The 10,462-nt window shown below is 44.4% G+C and overlaps 1 protein-coding gene across 3 annotated transcripts in view; it reads right to left on the bottom strand.

Moving 5' to 3' along the window:
- Window positions 1-1,983: 1,983 nt before the first annotated feature.
- Agbl4 (ATP/GTP binding protein-like 4) overlaps window positions 1,984-10,462 on the bottom strand; it is a 1,347,784-nt gene continuing 1,339,305 nt past the window's right edge. For 2 of the 3 annotated variants that reach the window (XM_013521735.1, XM_005398625.1), the window contains exons 12-13: window positions 10,134-10,230; window positions 9,021-9,362 (exon numbers count right to left, since the gene is read on the bottom strand). In XM_013521735.1, coding sequence (XP_013377189.1) covers window positions 9,104-9,362; window positions 10,134-10,230 — 356 coding nt within the window. In that variant the 3' untranslated portion in view covers window positions 9,021-9,103. Of the gene's footprint in view, window positions 3,382-9,020; window positions 9,363-10,133; window positions 10,231-10,462 lie in introns of those variants that run through there. The other variant, XM_005398626.2, reaches the window with a different exon arrangement.

Raw genomic sequence — 10,462 nt, 5'->3', positions numbered from 1 at the left:
TGAATTCATGCTTAAAAAAATTTACTCACCCCACATGTCCATGACTGGTTTTGATCTTTCTCCTTAGAAAAATAGATCAGGATTCCCTAAAGCAGGCCTGAAATATAGCAGTTGAGTTACAGTGAAGGAATGCAAGTTTATCCTGTGTTCCCTCCCACTCTCCCTAATCAAAAGTGACAGCAAAATCTCCTGCAAAACAAATAGCGTCATCAGAACCAGGTGACCCATCTCTTCTGTGGTGGGCTTCAGCAACAGAAAAGCTGGGCAGCCTCCAGCCTGTCCAGCACAGTTTTGGAAGATATACAAACATCTAGTCCATCCTTGAGACCCCGAACTAATGCAGAACAAGGCGCGGAATCAGTATGAAGAGTTGTGTGAAAGAAGTAGAGACTTTTTCACAAAATTGTTTTTCTGTCCTCAGAAATACACAGGAAACTATTTTGAGCATTGGTTCTATCCACTTAATTGTTCTTATCTCAGAAGTAGAGATGAGATAACAGGCTGGAAAGCCCCCCTGCTGAAGTTGGTTGGAATGACTCTGGCTGATTCCCTTGTTGGCTGGGTGCTGAATTCCATCTCTGGGCCTAAAACCTTTTCTCTCTAGCTCAGTGTGGTAGTATGACCTTGTCCAAGAAAGGTTATATATATATAATGAGGGACTGCATAGGCCTAGATCACCAGGAAGGCCACTGATGGTCCTTGGTATCTTGGCTAGCTGTTTCTTTTCTACTCTGCCAGTGAGGAAAGACAGACAGTCTTATTGCAGAGTAACCCTCAGCCTACCCTATAGTCTTGTTTTTTCCTGCTTAAAGAATGATACATGATAGTACTCTAATTCAGAGACACTTTTAATGTTGTTGTGTCTAGTGTTAAGTGACACTTTTTGTTCTGTGCATGGCATTTCTTTCCAGAGTCATAGGCAGACCATCCTAGCTTCTGATTCGGTGTATGCCTAGAGAAGGAGCTCCCTTTGTTTTATTCCTGACATATGTTTATTTAGATTCTCTTTGCATACTTCTGGTGATGGGAAGCTCACTGTCTTCCAAGGAGTCCTTCCAAGGGTTGGTGTTTGTATTTGTCAGAATGTTTTTCTCATCCTGACTAGAAATTTGTCTTCTTGAGACTCACTCCCAGGACTTGGTTATTACTTCTGTGCAACACAGAACAAGTTTTCTTCTATTTTCCCATGATACCCCTGCAACTTTGTAGAAACTATAATTTTGCACCTTATTTTTTATCTACAAGATAAACAGCTCCAGGCTCCTCATCTATTGCTTTTGGGAATGATGTTCAGATACTTCATTATTCTGTCCATGTTCCATACAGTCACAGCTATTACTCAGTGAGCACACAAAATTTTGTGCTGATATTTTTTATACCTAAGTTCTTTAAATCTCCGTAAGAATTCCAAGAATGTAGATACTATTATTACCATCATACAGGTGGGGAAACTAGATCCACAGATGTTAAATAACTTGTCTAAAAGTGACAGCAAAGATATGTTATGGAGAGATAAACTGGGGCTTGGATTCCAGATTAGAACTCAGAGTTACCTGTCTCTAAGTTTTGAACTTAAGCTAGTAGCATCCCTGTTATCTGTGTGGCCCATAGCCTAATTCATCAGTGCAGTTTGCAATATGGGGCCCATATATAATTATGATATATGAATGTGTCCTGGCCAGGGAAAAATAGATCTGGAGCATCATCTCTCTTGTTTTCTGCAGTCTGCCTCTGTCCATGCTATCTAAAGTGATGCTATTGTCTCTGAAAGACTGCCACGTTGTTGTCTGTCTGAGCTAGTTGCAATCAATGAAACTCCCCAAGGCTCTGACACAGGAACTTCTGGACATTCAAGTCTGATTGTTCTTCCTTATCTTGATGATACAGTCCCAGACCCCAAAGCAAGGAGTATTCCAATTTAGGTTCTTGAGAGGGTTTTCACCTAAAAGGAAAGGTGCCAAGAATACTCAGGAACAGAGGAGCTGCACAAACCACTTTATTTATGTTCCCTGGCAACAAAAGCCCAGGGGAGAAGCTGTATATACAACACATCATTCGTAGCCAACTAACATATGGTTTTTTGTTATCGTTTCTGAAAACCAGCATGTAAAAGAAGTACAAGCTTTGCTCTTGATTTTTGCAATGAACTTCAAAAATCTCCAACGCGAGCCAAAAGAATGCTTAACTGGAGCTTTGTACTAAAGGCCCTATCTCCCTGGAGCCTTCCTTCCTCTCCCTATCTCCTAATCCTCATTTCCAGGAGGTCATTTTAATTAGCAAGCTGTCATAGTGACTCAGCCTGCTGCTTCCACAGACAGGAAGAGAGCGGACTCCCCTGGACCCATTCATCATACAAAGGCACTTTACTCTTCAGAAAAAAATGCACAATATTTAGCTTGCCCTACCCTGGGAATTGCTACTGCTGTTGTTTTTTTTTTTTTTAGCTTTTCTATCTGCCTAAGGGTACGTTCCTTTGTTTGCATCTCCCTTACCTGGCAATCACTCTTCCTTCCTAGTAGATTATCAGTGAGGCACCTCTTCAGGGGTCAGGCTTGAAACCTGTACCAAGGACTCGGATGCCTTAACCATACAGATGTTTGGGAAAGAATGACCAATACCTTTTGTCTTTGCAGCTCAAGGTTTCATTAAACTACCCCAGAAATTGAGAAATAGCTCCCAGAACAGTTTTCTGAAGTTGCATGCTGGGGCGTGGGGGAATCAGGAAACATGCTGCTTATAGACACAGAGACCACTGTGATTTCAAAACTTCTGTCACATTGGTCCCCATAGTACATTTGCCTGTGGGGTTGTATGTGTTGTTGCTATTGTTTCGGATCAGAAAATATGGATATTGTATTTTCTAGAGCTACACACAACTGTGACCTATTTTAAACGGGAACCATCTGCAGTAACAATATGACTTTAAAAGGTAAAGGGTCGTCCAAAGAAATGACCTGAGATGTGTCAAACCTCTTAAAGGGGATGTGTGTGGATCTCTATGTTGTGGAAAATAGTGCTGCCTTCACTTGGTTCCTGTCTCTTACTGTGTTCAGCCTTGAGCCGAAGGCTCACAATTGATTTTCCATAGGAAAATCAATGATGAAATTTCTCTCTTTCTTCTCTCTCCCCCTTCCCTTTCACTAGCCAATGCATTATCCTTCAAATCCTTGTCTTGGAAACCAGACAAGGGTGATTAATTTCATGTCCCAGCAGGAAATGCATGTTCCTGCCTCCACAAAGACTCCCTGGACTCCACATCTTTAAAAAGGGTTTGAAGGGTCTTTGTGGTTCACTGAGCTCTTCTTGTCCCCTTTGCCGTTGGGGTGGTTGCTGGCTGGGCCCCGTAGAAGTGGGTGCTTGTAGGGAGGGGTTTTTTCTTTCCTGCAAAAGGGGAGATAACAGAAAGAGAGAAGACAGCACATATACACACTGTAAGAAAATCCTTTGAGTGCATGCCTATTCCCCCATTGGACTGTAGCCTCCTAGGAACAGTAGCCTTGTCCTCCTCTTCTCTGTATCCCCAGAACCTGGCTCAGGGCCTGGTTTCAAGCAGTCCCTATTGCTCAGTGAATGCCTGTTAGATGGATGGATGGATCCATTGTGTTATTCTGGTTCTCGGGAAAATGTAACTGTCCTACAGCTCCAGCCCTCCCAGCTTTCCATCCTGATTCCAACTCATTCAACCCATTCCACCACAGGACAGGGATGAACACATAGAAAAGCTGTAGCTCGGTGCTTTGGAAGGAAGCCAACAGGGTTAGGCTGCCTGCCTTGGGGTCCTTGGAAAGCACTGGCATCCTTGTTAAAAAGAAAAGGGAGTTATTGCTTGAGAGGGTTTGAAACCTCATTGCCCACATAATCATCGAGGGCTTCAGAGCCCCCTTTATGTTCCTCGGCATAGCCTAATTATGGCATTTCATAATGGCTGTCTTCCCAATCAGTCCGGCAGATCCTGATGAGCAGAGATAGGTTTGGTTGATTTCTGTGTCCGGGACCCAGCACCCAGCACCCAGAACCCAACGAAATACCCTTAACGTGGCTTATTGCTCATTTGTCTGTTTTGCTCACATATTAGACAATGGGCTTCCCTTGAGCAGGGACCAAATTGTATTCATTTTTGTACTTTATCTCATATATGCCTTGTTTATTATGTTTCTGTAGCATTCATTTAGTTACTGGACTTAAATTTATTTCCAGTGGAAAGAATGGGCTTTTGAGCCCCAAAGAACTGACCTGAATTCCTATGTTGGCTATGTCCAAGACATATGACCTTGGGAAGGTTACTTAACCTTCTCAGCCTCATTTGTAAAGCAAGAATAAAATCTCCCAATCTTGCAGCGGTGTTGTAAGGTTAAGTGAAATAATACGAGTAGACACACTTGACATCTTCCCTTCCTTAATGTAACTTACAGATGTGTGGGGCTATGTACTACATGCTGTGCTCTGACAGACTCCAGAGGGGACAGGGATGAGGCAGAGACACTGATGCTGTCCTCATACTGCTTAATAAAGTTTAGTAGAGGAGATGGTTGTAGAAAACAACTACATAAAGTAATAATTGTAGTGTGCAGCAGTCGGTGGTAAGTACCGTAAATATGGGAATCTCCTGAGCTAAGTTTGAACTCAGACTAAGGAAGTGGCTTTGTGTAGCTCATCATGCTCTGACCATGGATGTTTCTTTTTCCTGTACCAGGAATCGAACTCACAACCTCACGCTTGCCAGGCAGGCACTGTGCCGCTGAGCTAAATCTCCAGCCCCTCTGGCCATGGAATACTCATTTTCCTTCATTATTGAAGAGTCCTAAATAAAGTAGAGTACAGAGGAGGTGGCAGCACCCAAAGGGATACATTGCCTTGACATATCTCCCCACCAGGGGCTCCTCCTCACTTGAAAACTGGCACTCACTGAAGACTTTGCTAATGTGGCAAGAGACTGACTGCCTAGCGTAAATGTCAGTCGGTCTAGAAATCAGTCTTCAATAACACCCTGGTGTTTCAAAGCACATGACTGTGATGTTGCTTATAACAATGAAATCCAACTTTTTGTTTGTTCAGTTGGTTTTTGTGGTGCTTGAGACTGAACCTAGGCCCTTGTGCATGCTAGACAAACATTTTACCACTGAGCTACACGCTCAGCCTTGAGAAAATGTGACCTTGAAGCAGCCCTTTTCTTTTCCCTAACCCTCCATTCCTTCATTCCTAAAGAGAAGAGTCTGTGCTCTTTCTACCTCATAGTGTCTGGTGAAATGAAGGTTGGGGAAGAAGTCTTAAGTTACATGGTGCCATTTATATGTCACTGGTGGATGTAGTCCTTAACACTCGGAAGAAGCATAGGACATAAGCTGGATATGGTTTCATGGGGACAAAGAAGGTGTGCTGGCCTAGGGAGAGAAGCCCAATCAGGTGTCAGCAGGGGGCATAAGGTGCACAGTGGCTGGGGAGGAGTGTAAGTGTGCACAGTGACTTGGGGAGGGGTTAGGAAGGCAGAGAACCTCTGAGGGCGCAGAGAGAGAAAGGAGGTACTAGGAGGCAAACCTCCTCACCAGTGGCCTCTGCAGAGGCTCTGCTCCTTTCTACCTCTCCAAACTCCCCTCTGTTGGGAGCTGACACTCCCCAAATACATCTCATCTTTCTGCAGGCTTCTGCAGCACTTTGCATATCACATCAGCCCTCATGCACCACTTTCTAGGTTGTTCTTTGCCCATGTGTTTATTTCCTGAGACTGTAAGTGTGCGGTACTTTTGCTTTTCCTCTGTAATTCCTGAGCCAAGCTCAGGCCTGATGTAGAGTAGGTGTTTGAGGAGTGTGGAAATAAGCTTCTCATCATCTTGTTACCACCCCTTTCACTCTAAGTATCCTGCCTTTGTCATAGTCAGATACACTGAATGTGACTTGTTAGGTTCTGCTTCTCAGCTCCCCACAACCTGGCTTCCAACATAGAATGTCCCTTCTTCTCTCTTTCATCAATCTAAAGTCTTCACATCCTTTAAAATAAGTTCAAGTTCCACTAAAAGCACCTGTCAGCTGCCACACACTTGCCAGATTGTGCGAGAGAATAATATTTCGTTCTGTCTCACTTTTCTTTTCTATCATGTAAAAAGATTGAAAAGGATGATCTCTTGGGGCTTCTTTAGTTCTAATACTTTATGTTCAGTCACATTCAGGATCAATTTAGGACTAAGTCTGTGCCAGCCCTTCACCATCCACTGCAGAGCCAGAACAGACCAAGACTGCTTCCAAGGAGAAGCCAGACAGGCAAAGACGCCATGACAGTGACCACAGAACATATCATACAAACGTGTGTACGAAGTGTCTACAATGTATACAAAATGCAACTAGGAGCGCAACACAGAGGAAGCAGCTCTGTGTGAAGTGGAAAAAAGGGACAGAGAATAGAGGGTATGACATTTAGACTAAGTTCTAAAAGACAAGTAAGAGTTCACCATGTATAAGATGAAAAGGAGAGCATTCCAGGAAAAGGAAAAGTATAAATAGAAACATAGAGGCATGAATGTGGGTGGAAGTGCAGGGCATGAGGTGGTAGAAGCGGATGCTCATGAAGGCAGTGGTAGGAGGAAGCAAATGAAGTTTAAAATTTAGGCCAGGGTCTTGAGTAGCAAGAAGAGGAGCTACTGGAACATTACCCTGAAGGCAGTCGGGAGCCTTGGAAGATCTTTGTGAGGAGGGCATAATCTGACACATAGTTAAGTACCTACTGTACACTGTTCTGTATTGTGATATTTGCATATGTACTTGCCTTTATCCTCTGTAAATGGGAGCTCCCGGTAGGCGAGGGCTATCTGTGATCCTTCAGCACTGAGCACGGGCCCTGGCACATGAGGGCTCCAGTGTGTTGAACAGCTGATGACTCCCCCACTCTCTCTCTCTCTCTCTCTCTCTCTCTCTCTCAAATGTCCCTGGGCCTCCCAGCTTGTTCAGAGCCCTAGCCCATCTCCCACACCGAGGACAGCCCGCCCTCCACACACAGGCTGCACCCACCCCCGGAAGCTCACTTCACCTGCTCACTTCCCCTGTCTGACTTGGTGGGGGTCTTTTGGGCTTTAGACCTGTGTGTCACTGTGGTAAAAAAGCATGTGGGGCCTCAGCTTTGGTCATTAACTACAAGTCTCCGAGCCCAAATTCTTGTGCCAATGTTGCTGTTCCGCTCAGCACCCAAGGACGCCGACCAGCTTCTGCCAGCACGTAGGTGGAAAGTGACATATTGTAATTATCCATACAGATGGGAGAAAACAAAGATTAATTTGGACTCAAAACATGTAATTTCCCTTTAAAACCAGAACTGCTCTTTCACTTAAGCTATTTGATGCTCTCGTGGAAAATAATAGCATAAAAAGGGGGAAGGAGTACTCTATTTCAAAATTAGAACTCAGAGGCTTATGTTTCTGGGAAATCATTCTTAAAGGGTTACTTATCGATTTAAAGCTCAGTGGTGCTCATAGTTTGTTAAACCAGAGACATAGTTTGGTAAAGCAGTCCTTGAGGCTGTCGGCTAATAAGGAAGGAGCTCTGCACCTTTCTGAGAGAGCGCTTAAGCTCAGAGCAAGGAGAGTCCTGAGCATTTCACACCAGAGCCCCCAGGTCTGCCCTGAGTCCCCTGACACAGGTTCAAGGGTCCCCTCACCCCTATCTTCCCAGACTGACACTGAGCACACTTGGCTGGGAAGGACTAGGCTCCAGTCCTGGCTCTGACTTGTGACCTTGACCAGCACCTTTCACTCCCTGGGTCTCAGTGTCCTCGTCTGGATCGTGAAGAAGGACCAGATGATCCTGAAAATCTCCCCGAGTGTCAGTACTCTTTCACTGGTCTATGATGATACAACATGTGAAAAGAAGGTGGTTAAGGATCACAATAATTTTATTCAGGCTGACAGAGGACCTGAAAGAGATAATCCTCAAATTAACTTGTAAATGAGATTCTGAGGATTCTTTTGAGTTTTATGAAGCTTTAATTTTTTAAGAACTTTAACTAATCGAGAATGGCTTATAAGAATGAAATAAGCATTTTTCTCCAGAGCTGAGCTCCACAAAGGCAAGGGTTATGCCTTCATCACCAACTCCTTCCAGCACCTCCCTCCTGCCAGGGACCCAGCATAAAGTATTATTTTTCCAAAATGAATGAATGAATGAATGAATATATTAGTGCATGTTTAGTGAAGGGTAGGCAGTACAGGGGTAGAGAGAAAAAAATAGGTATGATCCTTCTGCAAGAGTTTCTAATATTCAGGATGGGGACACAAATGATTTGTGCACAATCTTAGACAAGGTATCATCAGAGCACATTGTTATGCAGACTCTAGGTGGACCGGGGGCTCAGAGCAGCCTGACCCATTTGATTGTAGCATGTAGACCTTTAGACATCAAAGTCCAACCACGTAAGCCAAGGGACTTACCCTAAACCATCATAAACTGGTTGGAAGTTGGGACTACAACCCAGAGGCTAGAGGAGATGAAATCATTTTTTTTGAGCACCTACTGGGTGCTAGGCATTGTAGTAAGCTCATAGCGAATCTTTAAGATCATCTGTAGAGGTTGTTGTTATTACCCCCATTAGGGGTAGAGAAGACCATTAAGAGGCCAAGCAACTTGCCTAGGATCCCATGTCAAACCTCCTGGTTTGCCTGGGCCACACCAAGTGAAAGGGAACTGTCTTGGGCTGCATATAAAATATATAGTGCAGTTAATATATACGTAATAAAATTTTCTGTATTTTTATATTTGCTATTATAACATAAATAAAAGAGGGGAAGAGGCCTGTGGCTGCACATTGAACATGGCTGCATAGCTCCTAGGTGCCTGAGAGAGTTCTGAACCCACACTGATGAACCTCTATCGGAGATGTTTAAATGGCTCTGGAATCATAAGATCTTACAATCAAATCCTGGGTCTGTTAAAAACTCTGTGGCCTCAGACAATCCTTTCTACCTTTCTGAACCTCCTTTTCCTGATTGTAAGATGGGGAATATACATAATGATGTGTAAAAAGTACTTCATGCGGTAAGTAACAGTGATTTATATTGTTTAATTAATGATAGGGTGGGGAGGAACATGTATCAGTGCACAGGCCTGAAGTATATGGGCAAGGTCAATGGGAAGGACGATCTGGCAGGAGCAGGTTGTTGGACATTGTCATGTCCTTCCAGGAGGCTTGGCCACTGGGGGAGTAGGCGATGAGGTCCAGAGAAAGGGCAGGGCCGGCACATTCCAGATGCCTTGGGATGTCATTCCCCAAATGCTCACTGGGCTGGCTGCCAGCGGTCATGGGAACACTCAGCAAGTCCAGCTCTTGCCTAGCTCTCAGGTAAGATGGATGTTCACCTTCCAGCCTTCTCTCTTCACTGGACCTGCAAGGTGGCCCCATCAGAGGACTTACCCTAGACCATCATGAGCTGGTGGAATGTTCCACTGAGGTGGACTGAATGTCTCAGAGGTATGTCCTCTCTAGCCCCAAACCTTTAGGTCTTCAAGGGAGGGGAAAATCATGTACTGATAGGATAAATGTACACTGTTGCTGGGTGCATATTTCACCACAATTTGAAAGGTGTGCACCACTGTACCCACTTTACAGACAAGGAAATGGAAAACCTGGAGTTGATACAGAAAGCCTAGAGGACGCACTAGCAGATGAAGTTGCATATGGAGACACTCAGACTAACATAGAACAAGGACCAGTCTCAGCCCCCAGCAACATCCCACCTCTGGTGATTCCCATGTTAGATTCAAAAATGGGATCACCCCCTTGCTGTAACATCAGAGCATGTGGTCATACAGGTTTTATGTGGACCTGGGGCTCAGGGACGCATCACTCACTGCACTGTGGAGTATGGACCCCGAGACATCCTCAGGCTAACCAGATAAGCCAAGGACTTGCCCTAGGCTTACTGAGCTGCAGTCTGGGACTGCAACTCACAAACTACAGGAGATGGTACATAATGATACTCTAGACTTAGGAGATGTGCTGTTCTGACTCATAGAGTCTCTGGAGCAGGACTAGGATTGTCTCTTTTGTAGCACAGATGAGAAACTGAGGGCCAGGGAGAAGCTGAGGAAGTTGCCCTGAGCCCCAAAAGCCAGATAAATAAGACTGAAGCCCACCTCTCTGCTGTGCTACTTACCGTAGTTTTGGTATGGGAAATGCCACCTTCTCCAACGGGAGGTTCAGCCGGTAATAATCTAGGAACGTTCTTGCCACGTTTCGCCCCAGCTTCATGTCTGCAGGTATATGTGTTAAGGAGAGACTTGGGGGAGAGAAGGAATGTGAAAAGAGGCCTAGGAATAGAAGTGGTAACAATAACAGAAAGAGTAACACTACTCACTGCTCTAAGTTTTTGTTATATTCTGTCTTCATCTTCACAAAAGCTTAGATGATGATTGTTGCTATTATTCTCATTTGATAGATAAGAGAGCTAAATTGCACAGAAGTTAAGTAATTTGGCTAAGATCA

The sequence above is a fragment of the Chinchilla lanigera genome, unplaced genomic scaffold (genome assembly GCF_000276665.1).
Source record: "Chinchilla lanigera isolate Chin_1 unplaced genomic scaffold, ChiLan1.0 scaffold00063, whole genome shotgun sequence".
Lineage (NCBI taxonomy): Eukaryota > Metazoa > Chordata > Mammalia > Rodentia > Chinchillidae > Chinchilla > Chinchilla lanigera.
Note: the sequence above shows the minus strand (reverse complement) of the source record. Positions and strands in the feature narration are given on the sequence as shown.